The sequence below is a fragment of the Amblyomma mixtum genome, chromosome 1 (assembly GCF_055824585.1).
Source record: "Amblyomma mixtum isolate Tamu chromosome 1, ASM5582458v1, whole genome shotgun sequence".
Taxonomy (NCBI): domain Eukaryota; kingdom Metazoa; phylum Arthropoda; class Arachnida; order Ixodida; family Ixodidae; genus Amblyomma; species Amblyomma mixtum.
Window position 1 is genome coordinate 295,301,100 of NC_143012.1, and position 20,954 is coordinate 295,322,053.

The following is a 20,954-nucleotide window of genomic DNA, read 5'->3' on the forward strand; positions in this document are numbered from 1 at the left end:
ACTAACTCGTTTAGCCCCACAGGTACCGGCTCCGAATGACGTTGACGGACTGCGCTATCGAGGAAACTGTACAAGAGGGTTTATTCTACATATTTACAGATGAGAATCGAATGCAAAGCTCCGATCACACCACATCCCGTTAAATACGGTTCGCGTTCCCCAAATCCCTGACTAGGGAACTTAGGTCGAATAACGTTGTCCAATCGGATGGGCCATGGATGACGCTGGCGGTACCACCCCCGGCACGGGGCGGTGCTGAAGCTCTCTCGCTCTCTCACAGCTTGGGGGATGAGAAGGGGAAGACAGTCATCAAACACAGATGCGTCACCTTGACCACTGCCGCAAGTGTTCTGTGCGTTGCCTCCGTGGGAAAGCAGAATCCCGCAGTCTCCTCGCAGGTGGTTTAACCTTCTCGAACTCCCCCGCCGGATGGCCGAAGCACGAGACCCCTTCGACACAGCGTCTTTCAATTAGCAGCCTCGCTCAGCGTGACCTTGCGTAGCATCATCCCGTTCGGTGAGCCGAAGGCCGACTCGGCCAACGTATACCGCTGTCCGCCGTGCTTCATGTGCATCTCTGCTTCCAGCGTTGCTGCTGCTGTCCCAAGTTCTCGCCACATCGTTGCCTAACGACGACACTCGTTTGACAGTAATTTCTCCCAGGCCCGTGGGAGACAGCGTCCTTCGATCGGTTCGGAGGTTCGGTGATTTGGAGAGCAACAACCCCCGTCCGTCGTCGTCTATGCTTCTGCCGCCGGCGCCAGGTCTCGTTGTCCACTCTTAACAGCTCGTCCGCGGCCCGAAAAATCTCGAATGGCCAGCGTTCACGACCGCTGGGCAGGAAGAGATGAGGCCGGAGTCGGGTGGAAGGGCTGGTTTCCAGAAATGGCATCCAAGCACGAACATTCAACAAAGAATGGCATCAGTGGACTGTTCCACAAGACAGGGCACTGACCCACAAGCAAGCGCTCGGAATTTGCCAAAGACCCACCAGGCTTCCCACAATGACAATAAATGTTTACTAAAACATTACTGAATTTTGGCGTAATTTTGGTGCCAAGAAAGCGCAAAATATCCCCTTTGAAATCGCCCAAGACGGACCGCTTGGGCCAAGGTTAAAGAAAAAAAAAAACACACCCACACACAGTAGGTTGTCCTAATTTCTCCCGCTTAAAATAGTCGGCTTAAACCATCAGCATTTCCGTGCAGTTTTCCCTTCTTGTAACGCACTGAGAAATTGTACTGTTGGAGAGCTAGACTCCATCTGAGCAAGCGACCATTTTTGGGAGACATTTGTCGCAGCCAGGTTAGAGGGCAATGATCAGTCTCAAAGATGAACTTTGCGCCGTACAGGTAACACGACAACTTCTGTGCCGCCCAAACCAAACACGCGCACTCTTTTTCTGAAGCGCTGTACGCTTCTTCTCTACAGGTCAGCTTGCGGCTGACGTACAGAATCGGGTGTTCTTCGTGGTCGTCGCCCACTTGGCTTAAAACAGCACCCAGTCCTCTATCGCTGGCGTCACACTGGACTATAAACTCCCTACCATAGTCAGGGGTCCGAAGCAAAGGTCGGGACACGAGCGCTTCCTTCAGGCTCCGGAAGGAGTTTTCTTTTAGGTCATCCCAGTGTACGTCACTGGGTGCTCCCTTTCGTAAGGCGTCAGTTAAGGGACTTGCCCGCTGTGAGTAGCTCGGTATGTACCGCTGGTAGTATCCAACCAATCCCAAAAAGGAGCGAATGTCTGTCTTCGTCCGTGGCTGCGGAAATGCCGCTATAGGGGCAATTTTTAACTCGGATGGGCTCCTAGTTCCCTGGCCTACAACGTGGCCCAAGTAGGACACATGAGCGCAACCAAACCTACACTTTTCCCTTTTTAACGTCAGTCCGGCCTGTCGCAAACTAGAAAGCACGCTCGTTAGGTGCTCTAGATGCTCTTCCCAGGTGTCCGAAAAAATAGCGACATCGTCTAAATAGGGGAGCGCAAAGCCCTGCATATCCTTTAGTACGATGTCCATGAGTTTCGAGAAGCTGAAGGGGGCATTCTTCAACCCAAAACTAAGCATTAAGGGTCGAAAGGTGCCTGCTGGCGATATGAAAGCAGCATACCGGCTCGCGCTCTCCGAGAGGGGAACCTGCCAATATCCGCGCACGAGATCGAGGGTGGAAATGAATTTTGCGCCGCTCACCCTTTCTATCCTTTCCTCTATGTTGGGAATCGGGTAAAGCTGATCCTTGGTAATCGCATTCAGCTTTCTGTAATCCACGCATGGGCGAGGATCCTTGCCTGGGGTTTCAACCAGGATCAGCGGTGAGGTATAGTCACTTTCCGCGGGCTCTATAACCCCTAACATTAACATGCGCTGAATTTCAGCTTCCATTACCTCTTTTTGCCGTGGTGATACCCTGTAGGGCTTCGATCGAATCGGCTCATCAGACGTGAGCTCTATTTCATGCGTCAGGAGATGTGTCTTTCCTGGGCGGCTGCTAAATAGATCGGCGAATTCGCTCAACAACTGCTTTAGCGCGTCGATCTGGGCCGAGTTTAGAAATTCTGCACCTATGGAAAGAGCCAGGATGTTCTCCATGGGGCCACTAGCGTCAGCGCTTTCCTTCCAATCTGGACTCTCGCCGTCCGGCTCTTCCGGTTCATTTAGCGTCAGATTGACGATCCCGCTACGTTCCACGAACGGCTTCATCAGATTGCAGTGATAGATTTTCACCTGCTTTCCTCTGCCTGGAACCTTTAGCGCATAATTAGTGTCTGAAAGTTTCTGCAAAACTTCCACTGGACCATCCCAGTGAACTTCTAGCTTGTTCTTTCTCGATGGCCGGAGTATCATCACGCGATCGCCCACGGTGAAAGCTCGAAGGCGGGTGTTTTTGTCATAATAGACCTTGGCGGCCTCCTGAGCAGTTTTCATATTTTGGTTTACTAATTCCCTTGTATCGTTAAGGCGGTCCAGTAGCTGAAGCACGTACTCAACCACTGTCTGGTTCTCTCCTGTCCCTTCCCACATTTCTCTCAGCATTCGGAGGGGAGAGCGGAGGGTTCTTCCGTATACAAGTTCTGCTGGGGTAAACCCCGTGGCTTCGTGGGGCACTGTTCGTAAAGCGAACAGTGTGGCCGGCAGACAGTCCTCCCAGTCGGCTTTGTGCTCGTAACAAAGAGCACGTAACACCCGCTTCAGCACCGAATGCCACTTTTCTACACTGTTAGACTGCGGATGATACACCGAGCTGTGTAGCATTTTTACTCCGCACCTTTCTAGGAACGTGGTCGTCAAAGCGCTTGTAAAGACTGTCGCCTGATCGGCCTGGATTTCGGCCGGAAATCCTATGCGCGCGAACACCGACAAAAGAGCGTCAACTATTTCTGCGGAGCTCAAATCCTTCAACGGAACTGCTTCGGGAAATTTTGTGGCGGGACAAAGCATAGTGAGCAGGTACTTATAGCCTGACTTTGTTTTAGGCAACGGGCCTACTGTGTCTATTACAAGCCGGCGGAAAGGTTCCGAGATCAATGGCACAATTTTTAGTGGAGCCTTCCATGTCTCTCCCGGCTTGCCTACGCGCTGGCAGGCATCGCACGATTTCACGTAGCGTTCTGCATCTTTGAAACATCCTGGCCAGTAATATTCCATTAACAGCCGCTCCTTTGTTTTATTGATTCCGAGATGTCCTGACCAGCCATTACCGTGGCAGAGACTCAGAATATCCGCTCGGTACCTTTCAGGCACGACCAACTGATCAAGTGTTTTGCCTTTTCTGTCCTGATAGTGTCGGTACAGTAAGCCTCCTTTCTCATGCATCGTTATGTTGCGTCTCGCGATTCCCTCTTCGGCTGTAAGGCGCAATCTTTCCAATGTAGGGTCCTGTTTTTGTTCTTTTATTAGGGACTCCCTGTTCACCTGCAGAAGGCGATCAAAGTTACGCGAAGCTGGAGATAAAACGGACCCTTCAGCCCTCTCTGCCTCATTTACCGACTCAGTGATCGAAGTGTCTGGTCGCTCATCTGCTCGGTCATCCGTCTGCCTTTTATGCCCTGGTGGCTCTTCAGCCTCCTGATTAGCTTCCAACGATAAGTTGGCTGGTGCATCTCTAGCTACCTGAAGTTCGGGAATCTGGCTCAATTGAGAAGCGAGCTGGAGAGTTTTAGACCTTGTCAAAGCTTGTATCACCCCACTTCCGAGTTTCTGGCCTCTCTCGCGTAGCAATTGGTCGGATCGATTCGAGAAAAGGTATGGGAATTGAAGTGGCACGGCCTTCGAAACTGCGGCCTCAGTTAACAGCTCTCCAAACGGCCCGCAAATCCTCACTCTAGCCATCGGCAGGCATACACTGTGTTCTTCTACCGCCTGTTTTATCCACGACACTTCCCCCGTGAAATCGTCCGCTGTAACATAGGACGGATGGACAACGTCCATCGTCGCGGCGCTATCACGAAGCACTTTGCAAGGTTTCCCGTTAACCTGCATTTCGTGCAAGTACGGCCTAAGGAGCTCTAAATTCTCGTCGCTATCATCGATGCACGAGAACACAACACGCTGCTTTGGACATTTGGCTGCAAAGTGCCCGACACGATTGCAGTTGTAGCAACGCTGTGGCCTACTAGCCTCGAACTCTCTTTTCCCGGCTTTGTCTGCTCCCTCTCTCTTTGACTGTTCTTCTTGCTTTTCTGGCGCTTTCTTTGACGCCTCCGACTGTCCAGAACTTCTAGCAAGCTGCTTCTTTCGGCTAGGTCCTTGATCTCGCATTGTGTTTCGAGCGTGTGACGCACCCCCTTCAGTGCTCAACCTTCTGCGCGAAACGTACTCCTCTGCCAGCTCAGCGGCTCTTTCAACTGTGTCGACCTTTTCCCTGTCTTGAACCCACAGTTTCACTGCTTGTGGAATGCTTCGGTAAAATTGCTCAAGGCAAAAACACTCGATGATTTTGTCTCGGCTATCGTAAACCTCAGCTCCTTTTAGCCATTCTAGCAGGTTAGTCTTAAGGCCATACGCGAAATCCGGATAGCCCTCGCTATCGTTTTTGATTGTGCTCCTGAAGCGCTGTCGGAAAGCTTCGGCTGAAAGCCGGTATCTTTTCAGCAGGCTGGCTTTTACCTTGTCATAATCTGCTGCGTCTTTCGTGCTAAGTCTCGCTATGACTTCAGCTACTTCACATGGCAAGAGGGTCAGAAGCCGTTGTGGCCATGTACTGCGAACAAAGTTCTCTCTTTCACAAGTTCTCTCAAAATTGCCCAGGTACAGTCCTATGTCCCGACCAATTTCATACGAATGCATGTACCTGTTCATTCGATACGATTCTGCATCGCTTGCTCTTTCAGGAGTTCCGGCTCTCGCACCAACGCCCTCTTTTTGTTTTTCGTTTTCAAGCTGTCTAAGCTTTAGATCCCTTTCAGCGTTTTCAGCTTCCCATTTTTTTCTTTCTTTCTCTTTTTCCCACTCCCGATCAGCTTCCTCTTTACGCGCTTTTTCCTCTGTGCGCGCTTTTTCCTCCTGTTCGGCCTTTTCTTTACGGGCTTCTTCCTCCTGTTCGGCTTTTTCTCTACGGGCTTTTTCTTTTTCCTCCTGTATCAAGTTCCATGTAACTTCTAGGTGATCGTTATCCTTGACGTGTTTAAGAATGATTTCGCCCAGTTCAATTTTGGTTACTTTGTTCTGAACTTCCACTGACAGTTCCTCGCATATCAACAGCAAGTCCGACTTCAACAATCTCATTAGGTCCATTGTGACGCTTTCTCCGCTTTGTCTCTGCTAACTCAAAAAAAAATGCCTTGAGAATAACCCTTCTCAAATGACAAACCCTTGATTCCCAGTCAAGATTTTTCTCTGAATCTAAACCCTGGCGAATCCCATAGCAAAAGCCAAAACGCTCACCCGTGGAGAAAGCACGATGTCGCACGGTCCATCCCAGCTGCTGCCAACCAGTGTTGAAGACGGAGGGGTCCTGGAGATGACTAACTCGTTTAGCCCCACAGGTACCGGCTCCGAATGACGTTGACGGACTGCGCTATCGAGGAAACTGTACAAGAGGGTTTATTCTACATATTTACAGATGAGAATCGAATGCAAAGCTCCGATCACACCACATCCCGTTAAATACGGTTCGCGTTCCCCAAATCCCTGACTAGGGAACTTAGGTCGAATAACGTTGTCCAATCGGATGGGCCATGGATGACGCTGGCGGTACCACCCCCGGCACGGGGCGGTGCTGAAGCTCTCTCGCTCTCTCACAGCTTGGGGGATGAGAAGGGGAAGACAGTCATCAAACACAGATGCGTCACCTTGACCACTGCCGCAAGTGTTCTGTGCGTTGCCTCCGTGGGAAAGCAGAATCCCGCAGTCTCCTCGCAGGTGGTTTAACCTTCTCGAACTCCCCCGCCGGATGGCCGAAGCACGAGACCCCTTCGACACAGCGTCTTTCAATTAGCAGCCTCGCTCAGCGTGACCTTGCGTAGCATCATCCCGTTCGGTGAGCCGAAGGCCGACTCGGCCAACGTATACCGCTGTCCGCCGTGCTTCATGTGCATCTCTGCTTCCAGCGTTGCTGCTGCTGTCCCAAGTTCTCGCCACATCGTTGCCTAACGACGACACTCGTTTGACAGTAATTTCTCCCAGGCCCGTGGGAGACAGCGTCCTTCGATCGGTTCGGAGGTTCGGTGATTTGGAGAGCAACAACCCCCGTCCGTCGTCGTCTATGCTTCTGCCGCCGGCGCCAGGTCTCGTTGTCCACTCTTAACAGTGCATACTGGTAGTAAATGCAGCGGCTTCTCGTCTCGACCTGCTCCTTTTTTTTCTTCTCCTTACGAAGCGGATATAGTTACACAAAACAGCAGTAGGAGGAAAACTCCCTGTTTTCACTCTTCGCCTTCAAACCGCTCTCCCCCAAACGTCATGAGAGCGACCACCCAAGAGCCTAAAGTAAAGCAATGGCAGGGCCACTGGAGAGACTGGGCGCAAAAGGGCTCAATCGAGAGGTCGAACGCTCCCCAGCCCACGTGAATAATATTTATTTTTTTGGCCACCAGGAGAGGGTGGCAGTTTTAGGCGACGACTTATTCCCATATGGATTCAAGATTTTCTTCTCTCGCGTAGTAGTTTAATATTCCTTGTGTTGAAGTGGTTCATCGTGAAAGCATCAAACCACTTGCCAGGAAAGAGTGACGAAGGAATTTGCCAGCTCTCCCTCTTGGGCACGTTGGCTGGTTGGTAAGAACTTTATTCGAGCCACTTAATTGAATCAGGTGAGGGTGGGGAAGGGGGAGGGGGTTGAGCAGTACAGCGACGGGAACTCAGGCCGCTCTAGATGATCTAGATAGTCCGCGGCGACCTTGAAGGCCCAGCCCACGATGCGAAGCTGTAGCTCCGATTGTGAGTTGCGCACAGCAGCCTCCCACCACTCCCGCGACTCCATCCCTTGGAAGGGAGGTTTCGGTTTATTAGGGCACGTTTGGTAAGTGAGCTTAGAATCCGCTCTGGTGCTTGGACATAATCATACCCAGCAATGCACGAGAAAATCATTTTTGCGGTGGTAACCGTTGATGAGCGCAATTTTTTTCATATAATGGAATCCTTCACTATAACAAGCTATCGTCAAAAGTGTTCCTCGTTGGTTTTCTATGGCAGTCTTAGCTGTTCGATGTCATGAATGGAACCACTTTAAAAGAAAGATTTTTCTACATCTGAGAAGAATGTACCATTACCTTCAATATTTCCGTAACAGAATCTTACAATTTTTAAATTCTCAAAATTTTTGTCCGAGAATGTAGAACATGCGACAGGCAGGAGATTTGTCCCCTCTGTGTACGAGGGAGAGTAGAAAAGGGGATGGCATGGTGGCGGCTTGTAGTGGATGTCATACCATCCTGCTCGATTTTGGTCAGGGCAGGATGAGAAGGCGATAGATTAGGTGGAAGTTTCTATAATGCGACGAATGTCGTGGACGCCTCACAACGTCATCTTTCTCGTGCAGCTCTAAGAATCAATCCAGGTTATAAAACCATTGGGAGCTCTGCACTCAAGAAATAACTGAATTCACATCAGTGTTTATCTCCCCCCCCCCCCCCCCCTTTTTAAAAAAAAAAAAAAATCCAAGTTCATTCGAAATATACACAAGTTCGGCGGACGATTAAGGTTCATTGGCAGCCGCATTACTGAAGGTCGCGTTAGTATAACACACAATGTTATTCAAGTGGGACCAGTGGGTGGTACCATTGGTACACAGATTGTGGATCACCTAATAGGCGTAGAATATCCGGAGTGGTATCAAACGATTCAGCGCGTTACGGAGCATAAGATTACTAGTCGAATCAAAGCGTAGCTTATCATATGAAGCGTAGCATATCATATGGCATCAAAAAAAGTAGATATCCGGATATAACGAAAAATTTGTACCGGATATAGTGAATTTGGCTAATGACGCAATATTCGTTATTGCTAACGCTCGATACTCATAAGCTGCCTCAGCGTCTTGCTCTTTTTCGTTGTTCATCAGAGAAGCCGATGGCGAAGGCACCGCTGGTCTGCGTGTTCGGCAGCCGCACCGATCGGAAGATGCGCTTCCCACCGGACCGCCTGTGCGACATCGTCTTCTACGACTCGCTCTACGCGAACAGGGCCAACACGTTCCGGAGCGCCGGATTCGCGCCGGACCTGCGGCGCGTCCTGAAAGCCTTCAAGGCCTACAGGGTCACCGAGCGTGGCCTTGCGGTGGCGTACACGTGAGGCGCGCTCCTCTTTCTACTCTCACAGCTCACCTCTGCTTCTGATTTGGGCTTAAATTCTTTTAAGTTTTATGGAAAAGAAGGAGCATTAGTTATCGTGCTATCCTTGGACATACGAACCGCGTCGTAGAAGGAAGAAAGCCACCGTAATGGATGGTTTCTCATTCATTTCGGCCACTCACAGGGTTCTTTAGCGTGCACTGACATCGCACAGCATGCGGGAGATTATGCATTTCACCCCCATCGAAATGGGGGTGGGATTCGATCTTCGCCCTCAGCAGCCGCACGCCGTGGTTGCTGAGCCACCTTAACATGTCGTTGAGGGGGGAGAGCCTACAGCACCTTGTTTAAGTCTTTAGCAACAATAGTGAATAGACAATGACCTCGAATGAGGAATACTTGTCCATTTACCCTGAGTGTTCCGTATAAATTTTCCACTGAATTAAAGGTGTTGTCCTGTGAATGTAAACTGCGCAAAAAAAACAACACTCCCATGTACAATGCTGCATGTTTTGAGGGTGTATGAATAAATGAAACGGAAGAGTGAAGGAGCCTTGAAGAGGAGTCATGACAAATTCGGCTTATTTTTCTTTCTCATTTGGAAATCATGCGCATCATTTTACAAGCATGACAGAGTATAAGCTACATACGACCTGTCGGGACCGTTTTTCAGAGGCGCTGACAAGGCGACCATGGATATCTCGTCCATGAAAGGAAAGGCGACATTTCGCAAATTATGGGCCTCGGGCGTCTATCACTACGGCGTTCTCGACTTCATCCCGAAAAACCGCACCGGGGAACGCGACATGGTCGCCATGCTTCGCCTTCTGAAGGTGAGTTTCTATACCGATTGCCCTACGTTGCACTATACCACATGTACTACTTACATGAATATGATGAAATAGGCATAATTCTGCTTGTCGGGTGGAGTTTGCCTTTCTAACTCATGCAAAGATACAGGTTCGGGCTGAGCGCGGGCGTCTGATATGTCAACACGCCTACATATGTGAGCTGATTTATTCTGAGGTATACTTGTAATCGCAGTCAGGTCGAGTAAGCGAAGCGCACGAACTTTTGGCCGCAAAGGAGAGTCAGTATCCTCGTTCGTGCGTTGTTTTACGACGATAATTCGCCGATCACTATCGGAATTATTGCGCTAGTTGAGGTCACTCTGAAAACCACCTTGGGAGGAATAGAGCAACGTCACGCAGATGGCTACGTGCGGCAGTTACACGAGTTTACTCCCCTCACAACCTCCTCTTCGCAAACGCTATGCGTGACCTGAAGCTTCATTCGCACCACTTATTAAAGAACTCTGATTCGTTGTCTCGCCTCGACGCTGGGGGACGCGGCAATATCAGCCTGCTAGAAGCGAGCTCGCGTAGATGTGGTCGGATCGGTCTGTTTTAAGGCAATAGTGTTAAAGGTCCCGCGTCCCAAAAAAGCCGGCGTCGTCATCGGAATCGTTGACCGTGAGCGAAAAATCTCCAGAGAAGCATATAGGTGGCAGGTGGACCACCTAGGCCACATGACCTCGTGGCGTCATCACAACCTGCCCACCGGATTGTGAGCAAACTGCCCACTGTCGCAGGTGGCAGTTAAATTAACGATTGGTCGCGAGACGTTGCTCGGGATGAGCAACCTTCTGGGTCGCACTATAGCCTCACCGGTGGCAGCACCTGCCATGGCAAGATAGTGGCGCATCACTTAACCGCTGCACCACTGCGCCAGGAGCAGCACGAAGGCTTCCAGGGATCAATGAATGTTAAGTGGAGACTGACAATTTCCCATATATGGACATTAACCGATTAACTCTATCGCGTCGTACCCTTAAAGCGAAGCTTAATTGTCCCCTCCAATTTTCAACCCGGCTAGTGAGTCGATTCGCTCGCGTCGAGTTCAAGTACGTGGGGCCCTTGTACCGTTAAATGCCCTCTCTATTAGCTCCAAGACGTGCGACTGTAATAAAACACTGTATCCTTTTTAATGCAAGAGCATTAAAAGCCTCACCGCGAAGAAAACGTCACAAAATTCACCCAATGGCTGGAGGGAAGTGACATGGCCAGACCGGATGAGGCGTCACTTCCGGTAAAGGCATCAACAGATTCTAATGCTATCGCATTGCCAACGCATAAGGTACTTAGGTGCTTCTGTGAATACTTTTTTTTACTTCTTTGTCTTATATCGCGCAGCTTATTAGAAGGATGCACGCCGCCCAAGCCCCTAAGAACTCCAGTTTCAAGCAGTACATCGCTCTGGGAATAGCGTACTTGAAGAACGCCAACGAAAAGATATACAGAACCTTCGAACAGGCGACGAAGTGAGTAAACATTCTATGAGGTCTTCTTTACGTATTGATGCGGTCAGCATTTATCCTTCGATTTAGTTTCGCTGATCGAAGTCTTGATATCTTTTTGTACATTTACTTCACCTCTTATTTTTACAAATTTATGATAAAGTGTGACTGTTTTTTAGGTATAGCAATTGATATCTTCTGTTAAATTTTTTGTACTGCTGTCACTGTTGCCTGCCGCCGGCTCCCAGGCCTCGTCAAGCTGTTGCTACAGTTTTTTTTTGCCTGGGAGACCATCAACATTGTGAAATGTTGAAAATAAAGGTGAACTGGATTGACCTCTTTCCTATATTCCTTCGCTTTCAAAACAGTCCAGGCATTAGCAATATCTCTTTCTTTTGAAAAGATTTTCGATTTCACAAAAATCATCCAATTAATATCGAACTCCGATTGAAAAATGTCATTTGTGAAAATAACCGGTTGGCTCATACTAAATTCAGTAGCACTGCCATTAATGTATAAGTTTTTCGACGTTTGTACAATGCCGAACATTATTCGTCACCGCGTAATCATTGGCTAACACAAGGCTTGCTTAATAGGCTCCGCAAAAAGATAACTTCTGTAAAAAAGAAAACAAAAAACAGGAATTTAGCGATCGTATTACAAAGCGTTCAAACAAATCAGTAATCCTTTGAGCATGCTGTTAAAGGCCTCGAGAAATAACGTCTTTAAGTCATGCGCAGTGGTGCGGATCACAAAAAGAAATGGTCCGTGATGAATTCTTTCCTTAACAAGAACTCCAGTAATGATATGCTCAATATTGTCACGGATGGGTCCTTAATCACACAGGCTAGGCGCAAGCCGCCAACAGAGAAGCAGAGTCCCAGCTCCGAGAGCACGCGAGTTCCTCACTTCTTCGTCCTTTCGGCGCCGCCCGGGGACACCTGGCGGCATTATTCCCCCTCCCCAAAAAAGAAAGCAAAAACGTGGGCGCACATTGAGTGAACGGGAGGAAGTAAGCAAGTGAGCAAACGGTCACATGCCGCTCAACGGCTGCAGGCACTAATAAAAAGAACACGCGGAAGAGGCTACGTCCCTTACTGTGTACAGTAAGGCTTCATGCGCAGTACGTGCACGACCTCAGACTGAGGTCGACGGCGCGAACTCGGTAGAGTGCCATCGGGGAGGACTTCATACGTCACATCCGTGATACGGCGCAACACTGTGTACGGTCCAAAGTAGCGGCTCAGGAGCTTCTCCGACAGGCCTGGGCGACGTACCGGGGTCCATACCCACACTTTGTCGTCGGGGTGGTACTCTACGTGCCGATGTCGTTGGTTGTAGCGTTGTGCATCCGTGGCCTGCTGCCGTCGGATGTGCATACGGGCCAGTTGCCGGGCTTCCTCTGCGTGCCGGGTAAACTCCTCAGCGTCCGACGTGAGCTCCTGGTCGTCAGGGGCGCACGGAAGCATGGCGTCGAGCATTGTCTGTACGTCACGCCCGTAGACGAGGCGAAACGGCGTAAAGCGAGTCGTTTCCTGAAGCGCCGTGTTATAGGCAAACGTCACGTATGGGAGGATCTCGTCCCAGGTCTTGTGCTGTACATCGACGTACATGGCGAGCATGTCCGCTAAGGTTTTGTTGAGGCGCTCCGTGAGCCCGTTTGACTGCGGGTGGTATGCAGTAGTCTTGCGGTGGGTCGTGTGACTCAGCTGGAACACCTCGTGCAAGAGCTGTGCAGTAAACGCAGTGCCTCTGTCGGTGATTACGGAAGACGGGGCGCCGTGTCGTAAAACGATGTGGTGTATGAAGAAATGCGCGATTTCCGAGGATGTACTGCGCGGCACCGCCTTGGTTTCCGCATAGCGCGTCAAATAATCAGTCGCAACTATAATCCACTTATTGCCAGATGCTGATACAGGAAATGGGCCCAGAAGATCAATGCCGACTTGGTCAAAAGGTGTGCGAGGTGGTTCAATTGGATGGAGCAAACCTGCAGGCTTTAGCGGTGGCGACTTACGACGCTGGCACTCACGGCAACCTCTGACGTAGCGATGGATGGTCGCTGCAAGTTTAGGCCAATAATAGGCCTGACGCACTCGGGCGAGCGTGCGTGCAAATCCCAAGTGGCCAGATGTGGGCTCATCATGACACGCTGAAAGGATGTCGTCGCGGAGGTCTGATGGCACGACTAGGAGGTAGGTCCGGTCACCGTTACGTGAGTTTTTCTTGTAGAGTACGCCATTGCGAATACAAAAAGAGGACAGGTGGCGGGAAAAGGGTCGAGGTACGTTGGAAGCATGGCCCTCTAGGTGATCCATGACAGACCGCAGGTCAGCGTCAGCACGCTGCCTTGCCACCAAGTCCGAACTGCTGACCACACCTAGGAAACGATGGTCGTCCTCTGCGCTGTCATCAGCTTGCTCAACGGGTGCGCGCGAGAGCGTGTCGGCATCTTCGTGTTTACGTCCGGACTTATAGACAATTGTATAATCAAATTCCTGAAGGCGAAGGCTCCAGCGTGCCAGGCGGCCTGATGGGTCCCGGAGATTGGTCAGCCAGCACAAGGAATGGTGGTCTGTGACGACTTTGAAAGGGCGACCGTAGATATAGGGCCGAAATTTCATCGTGGTCCAGATGACGGCGAGGCACTCCTTTTCTGAGCTGGAATAGTTGATTTCGGTGCGCGAGAGTGTGCGACTCGCATACGCGATCACACGTTCCACGCCTTCTTGATGCTGAACGAGGACGGCACCAAGCCCAATATTGCTAGCGTCGGTGTGTATCTCGGTAGCAGCCTCCTCATCAAAGTGAGCAAGCACAGGGGTAGTGTGCAGCCGTTGTCGCTGCTCTGTGAAAGCAGCCTCTTGCGCGGCAGTCCAGACGAACGGTGTATCTTCACGCGTTAAGCGGGTCAAAGGTTCAGCGATGTTGGAGAAGTCTGCGATAAAACGGCGGTAGTAGGCGCACAAACCCAAGAAGCGCTTGAGCGCTTTCTTTGTAGTAGGACGGGGAAACTCGGCTACGGCGGCAGTTTTCTCGGGGTCGGGTTTTACACCGTCGGCGCTCACAACATGGCCAAGAAACTTGAGCTCTTTGTAGCCAAAGTGGCACTTCTCGGGTTTAAGTGTCAAGTCGGCCAACCGCAGGGCATCCAGCACGGTCCGCAGTCGTTCAAGGTGTTGGTCGAAGGTTTCTGAAAACACCACCACGTCATCTAGATAAACTAAACAGGTTTGCCATTTGAGGCCAGCCAGGACAGTGTCCATCATGCGCTGAAACGTCGCAGGCGCTGAACAAAGGCCGAAGGGCAACACCTTAAATTCATATAGGCCGTCGGGTGTGATGAAGGCAGTTTTTTCGCGGTCACGTTCATCAACCTCAATCTGCCAATATCCGCTCTTTAGGTCGATCGATGAAAAATACTTGGCGCAGCGAAGTCTGTCGAGTGAGTCGTCGATGCGAGGCAGCGGGTAGACGTCCTTTTTCGTTATGGCGTTCAGCTTACGGTAATCGACGCAAAAGCGCAAAGTCCCATCCTTCTTCTTTACCAGAACAACAGGCGACGACCACGGGCTCTTAGAAGGCTGAATTATGCCGTCTGTAAGCATCTCCTTCACCTGCGTTTGGATGGCGTCGCGTTCCTTCGGGGAAATGCGGTACGGCTGCTGTCGTATGGGGCGAGCATCATCGGAAGTGATGATTCGATGCTTTGTGACCGCCGTTTGCCGCACTTTCGAGGAGGATGCGAAGCAGGTTTGGTATTGAAGCAGTAGGGCGCGTAGGTCGAGCTGTTGAGTCGCTGATAGCCCGGAGCTAATATCGATGCGATCCAGGGACGTCTCCGGTTATACCATGCCCTCGGACGCAAAACACTCAGTAACATCTGCCAATTGGTCGGCCCACGCTATGGCAGTAGCTCGGAAAAGGCGACGAGGTTCGTTGGTAAAATTAGTAATCAGGAGCTCCGACCGACCGTTATGGAGGTGGACAAGGCTTCGGGCCGAGCAAATGCCGTGTGTCAGTAGCAAGGAAAGGTTGCCCTCGGCGACTGCAGGTCCATCACGTAGCCTATCATCGCATTCAACTCTTGCAAAAACACTGGCGCGCGGCGGGATCAAAACACTCTAAGTGGAAATACGAAGGGCGGAGCTGCGTTGACGAACATCGGAGGTGTCGTCGGCTTTCGCTCTAGAAAACGTAACGGTTCTGTTCCGCAGGTCGATAACGGCACCATTCTCACGGAGAAAATCTACGCCCAAAATCAGGTCACGAGAACAGTCGCGGAGCACCAGGCAGCTCACTACCCAATATAACTAGAGGTGTCGGACTGCAGTTAAGACATTAAACTGAAAAAAAAAAAACGATAAAAGTAGACATAAATGCACGCCACAGCTAGGTGGCTACTGAGTACGAATTACACACAGTGAAAGAAGCAAAATTCACAAAGTACGAAAGCCCAGGGCACGAGGGAACGATGGTACCGTTGGATTAGCGCTGTTGTGCATTTTTAGTCATTGCTCCGCCACCTCACCTGCTCCTGCATGCCGATATCGAGGCTTCATGTTCTCGCTGCCTGCTAGCTAAACGCCCCCTTAGTTCTCTGTAATTAAGCGCTTAGAGCAGTTACTCGGTTAAGCGCGTTTATACTGCGTGTATGGACCCTGACGCGAAACCATGCATAAGCGTCACGAAAAAATTCTCTGATGGTTTAGCTCCGATTAAACCCGATGTGTACGCGATAGCTTCCATCTGAAGAATGAGCGCTTAGCACCCTCTGTTTATAAAGTGACCGAGCAATGACGCGAATCTGTAGCTACTGCACATGCGCGACGCGCGCAGCGAGGCTGCGCAGTCGGCGTTGGCAGCGGCGCATCGAAGTCGGCGACGGCGGCGCACTTGTGACGTTCGCGCGGCGCGTCTGTTGCGCGGCGCATGCGTAGTAGCAGCCTTCGGCTTGGCCCAGTGACCTTGGCTTTACATGGCGTAGTGAAGCTATCGCTTCAGAAGTGTCATGTCCTGGTTACTACGACGGTTTAGTGGCGGTTGCACCGCTTCCGTCAGTACGCAAGCTACATGATGACACGCGCTCTCGCTGAACACGTGCAACATCTCAACGATAAAATACCAACTCAGTTTCTGGAAATAAACCTCTGCATGCGTTTTTGTCGTACGGCTCCATCATTCAGCCTTACTTTTTTTTCCCTCAATAAGCACAGCTATAAGTACGACCATTTATGCGTCAATAATTTCGAAAATTACTGCTCGTGTTGGCGTTTTTCTGCAGTGCAGCAGCAGCCCGAATCAGCCCAAACAAAAGTTAAGCTACGACTAATCAAGCCGCTGTTGCAGCTTTTCCTTTCTTTTTTTCGCTCCCTGCTTGCTCAATCATATGTCACTGTAACCTCAATCATATTTCACGGTTTTTCACATATTCCAACACCCCCACGTATACACATGACCACAGGAACCCTATAGATTGTTTCGTATACGTTCTCTCAGAGCTTTGTCGGATGCGAACCTTCGCAGAACGGGGGTGGTTCAGCTCGCCATCTTGCGTACACACATCGGCACCAGTAACCAGGCGAGCGGGAAGCGCTGCCGCATCACAGGGTCGACAATGTGGGGCAAGCCTGTTGACAGTCATCAACCGAACATCGCAAGTATTCGTCCTTTCTCCATTCATGCCTCTTCTTTTCAAAAATGGAAATTGCTAGGATCACCTCACCCCATGCTAGTAAAATCACTTGAGTATTTAGTAAGATTTGTCCACCTGCCCGCAGGGAGACACACTGGACTACTTGCGTCGGCGAAAGTCGTCCCTCGGGGCGAACGCCAGGGTGCTGATGTCGATGTCTCTGGCTGGGCGCTGGTACTCGTCTCGGGTGGGAGGAAGCAACAGGAGTGTCTACGCGGTCGGCGCTGAGTGCAAGTCGTTGAAGCTCGGAGCTGGCATGCAAGAGGTGGACTCCCGCGTAACTGTGAGAGCAACTTGCCTTTTACGTAGTGCTCTCATGCTTTGCTGTGAAACATTTGTACGCTATTATATAACACGCATCACGTGAAAGAAAAGCTCGCAGGTAACAGACAGTCTGTAATGTAAATAGGTATTCGAGAAAGTGCAGTCGTACGTGCAACGCAGCTGCAGAGAAGCGACAGGAGCTCCGGTGTGTAGAGAATGCTACTCACGCTCTGAAACCTGGTACACTTTCAAAGAGAGTAAGAAGGTGCTGTACTCTTTAACAGCTGTTTAATTCGCGTAAACTGCTTAAGGAGTGAAATGGTTCTTTCGGCAGATTGTAGAACTGCCTGTGCACTCCCTCTAGGTGCAAAAGGAATTTGAGGGTGGCTCTACTTTCTCCTCTTGTATAATGCAGTCGAGCTATTGATCATCCGTGGAAAGCTTCTCTAACAAAATACTTTGGTCGCTGATTCCGATCAACGTAAATCGAAAGATTTCTTTCTCAGAAGCAAGAAGTAAATATCTACCTTAGCAAAGGCCCTCAATAAGTACCATTCAGCGAAGGCATGCACTTGCGTGCAAAAGTTCGAGATGCCATTGTCTCTTCGAAAGAACTACAGCTCTATGGCTAAGTGAAAGATTCGTCCTTCGGGCTGCCATTCACTTGTTTCTCCATCTGTTCAGAAATACGATCGCCCGAGGGAAAAAGTTTTGCGGAAACAACCGATGCTTCGGCTCAAGGAAAACTCATTCGCTAAATTCCGGCAAATCTTTGTGGTTGGCCGCGAAAGATCACTCTAAATACTTCACGTTACATTCACTCTAATGCTCAACGTCAGCGTTAAGTGGAATGCATTGGCTTTTAATGCACTGAATTACATAACAGGAAGTCTTGATCTTCATTCACGAACTGCAAAGCTTCAATACATCGTACATTATAAAACTGCTTAGGAATGAAAATTTTCTGTGCCTTGTAGCTATCATCTGGACTGCTTCATTGCTCACTGAGGTATGGCAATTTAAAAACGGTGGCGATCTGTGAATTACAAGCCAGTTGATTCACTGAAGTTCGCAAAATGTACGCACGAAGAAGTCGCGATATTCGAAGTGCAGTGCATACATATTTCAAAAGGAGTAAAGACACCAACCTTTTGGTTGCGTGTTTTCTTCTTTGTTATGATACGTACTGCGTAGGACACTATACTAATGAAGCACCTCATGGTGTTCCCCTACGACCGCTAGATAATTTAAAATTCAATTGTTCCCGTTTTTGTTTCATTATCCGAACGATGACTGTGACGTCAAAGGTCAGTATAGGCCATGTGAGGAATGAACTGTGATGTAATTACTGCTGCGTCGTTGTAATTTTCTAAAATGCTAAAGCCAGCCTGCCTCAAGCGCCAGAATAAAAATGCATGAATAAACAGAGATTTTATTGCAGTTTTTTCATGAATCACATGACCTGTACTGACCTTCGACGTCAAAGACATCGTTCGACTGACGAAATCGAAACGGCAACAGTATGAAATTAGAAAATGAATTATATACTATAATTCCCTTATGTAAGGTGGTTTAGTTTGGGTTATTAGGGTTTAACGTCCCAAAGCGACTCAAGCTATGAGGGACGCCGTAGTGAAGGGCTCCGGAAATTTCGACCACCTGGGGTTCTTTAACGTGCACTAACATCGCACAGTACACGGGCCTCTAGAATTTCGCCTCCATCGAAATTCAGCCGCCGCGGCCAGGATCGAACCCGCGTCTTTCAGGGCAGCAACCGAGCGCCATAACCACTGAGCCACCGCGGCGAGGTTTCGTAAGGTAATGTCGGTAGTAATGTCCCACGCGTCATTACGAACAAGAAACCATACAAACAAAATTTAGTGTCTTTACTCCTTTAAGAGCAGAATCATTCACCCCAGTGATAAGAAGATGTAGCGTCCGACTACCGACCTAGTTTTGCAGTTACATTCTGCACTCGGCTCCAGTTTTTTTTTCTCATGTTTTGTAGTATATTCAGTATAACCACCCCTGCCGAGTGCGCTTACTGCATTCTGGCCAGAAGAAGCACGACGATTATCGACAAAGTAGTCAAATACGAGACAAATTTACTCCGTCAAAAAACGTTCCTAGCACTTACAAGAGTGTATTAATGGAATGTACCCTAGGAGTAGTTTTCGCTGCAAATGTGTCGCTGCCCCCCTGGCGCAAAGATGGCCCTCTTCTGAGATTTACGTTACCTCCGAATATTACTTTGAAGTAATCCTGCTGGCTCCCCAACAATACTAATGCTACCTGCCGAATGAAACATTCATCAACATTTTCACATCGGTCTCATTCTCTCATTGAAGTCCTTCGCTTTCTCTCCTTGGCCTGCTGCCTGATATCTTCACAGATATGCAACAAGCATCACTACGCGTACGCGGACCATGTGTCCAGGGACAAACCTCACGAGGTGATGACCACTTACGACGACAGCACAGCGCTGGCCTTCGTTTTCGACAACGAGGAAACGCTTTTCGCTAAGGCAAGTACCTGCCTCCCTCGTATTTCACGCGGGTCGATAATTTGGTGGGTCTTACTACTGCGCCACCCTTTGTTCAAAACTCCATCAAAACGTTACCAGTGTGCGAGCCACGTCAGTCGCTCGACAGTCACTCGTCAGTCTTTATCCCACCGATGTAATTTCGGCCATGAGGTGGCAGGATTGCTTTGCCGGTTGGCCTAATAAGGACGCCAATTTTTATTATGTGTTGGCATACGATAGCATTAGCTGGTGATGACTTTATCGAAAGTGACGTCACTTTCGGTCTGGTGACATTTCTTCCATTCGGCCAATGGGAATGCTCCGCTCTGGTGACGTCACTTCCCTACAGCCAATGGGCGAATTGTTGGGCCGGCGGCAGTTTTCGTCCCCATGGGGCCTACTAATGATTTGCGGAGTATTCGCATGCATGACTTGTTTAGTGTGTTTAGTTCCAAAGCAATTTGCAGGTCTTACGGAAGGCCGAAAAGCACTCTTCCCTATCAGCAGGGGATATCAGAAAGAGGCCACAAACGAGGTATACGGTCGCTGTCAATGCTGAAAACGTCAAACCAATTTATGCCAGCATGCGTAGGCTGGCAAGAGCTCAATTTTTTTTTCTTTTACAGCGACAGCTGTTAATTGTCCGTTCCTATAGGTTTCTGATCGTAATAACAGTAATATGTTGCAGCCGTCGCCGTAACCGGCGGGTGCATTGCTATGGGAACCACTTGGAGGGTGGTTACCGCTGAAGGAGGAGGGTATAATGTGACTCGGAAAAATGCGTAACCGTTAATTCTTTATAGTCGAAGAACGAGTATGAGTGGAAAACTAAAGAGAAGGAATGAAAAACTTTCATACCGGCAAAATATCATTGTTAGAGAAGTTCGAGTGGTTTCCCGGACAACTTTAGCCCTTTCTTCTTGGTCTCCTGGTTTTGTCCTGGCTTTGAGATTTCGTGAGGCAATGAAGAGCGCTCAAGAACTATACAGATATGAAGTCGCACGCACTCATGTTATCTACCACAATTTATCGTAATATAAATATCGTAACAGATATCGCTGAATCTCCCGTTACGCAGTGGTAACCGTCCTGTCGTTGTTTTTTTTCATCCGGTTGCCTCTTAATCAGCATTTGCGGCTATTGATTCCCAGGTGTGCAAGGCGTGGAACGCCGTCAGGAAAGGCGTCCGGCACCTCGGCGTGGCACTCTTCGACACTGAGTTCGACGACTGGTCCAACACGTGCTCAAGCTGGAACAAGTTCGGCAGCTTCTCGCTCACGCGCGCCGCCCGCAAGACGGTGAACGCCGTGCGCGCGCACAACTCCGCTCGCCCTCTGGAATGCGCCACGCTGCCCAAGTGAAGATGCAGTGCATGGCAACCTGCCAGCTAATAAATGTACCATGCGACATTGTGTGCGTAGGTTTAGGAACACGGTACATGTAAAGG

General features: G+C 49.7%; 2 protein-coding genes across 2 annotated transcripts; one reads left to right on the forward strand and one right to left on the reverse strand.

The window, feature by feature from the left end:
- Window positions 1-3,481: 3,481 nt before the first annotated feature.
- Window positions 3,482-5,742, reverse strand: LOC149372119 (uncharacterized). The gene is made up of 2 exons (XM_089581679.1): window positions 3,573-5,742; window positions 3,482-3,490 (listed from the first exon to the last, which is right to left on the reverse strand). Exons 1-2 carry the CDS (start codon window positions 5,730-5,732, stop codon window positions 3,482-3,484), a joined length of 2,169 nt encoding a protein of 722 aa, XP_089437805.1. The 5' UTR covers window positions 5,733-5,742.
- A 2,724-nt stretch (window positions 5,743-8,466) lies between these two features.
- Window positions 8,467-20,919, forward strand: LOC149372120 (uncharacterized). Its single transcript, XM_089585794.1, has 7 exons — window positions 8,467-8,725; window positions 9,402-9,561; window positions 10,921-11,048; window positions 16,551-16,684; window positions 16,809-17,002; window positions 19,376-19,507; window positions 20,659-20,919. The coding sequence occupies exons 1-7, from the start codon at window positions 8,508-8,510 to the stop codon at window positions 20,866-20,868; spliced, it is 1,176 nt and encodes a 391-aa protein (XP_089441920.1). The 5' UTR covers window positions 8,467-8,507; the 3' UTR covers window positions 20,869-20,919.
- Window positions 20,920-20,954: the final 35 nt, after the last annotated feature.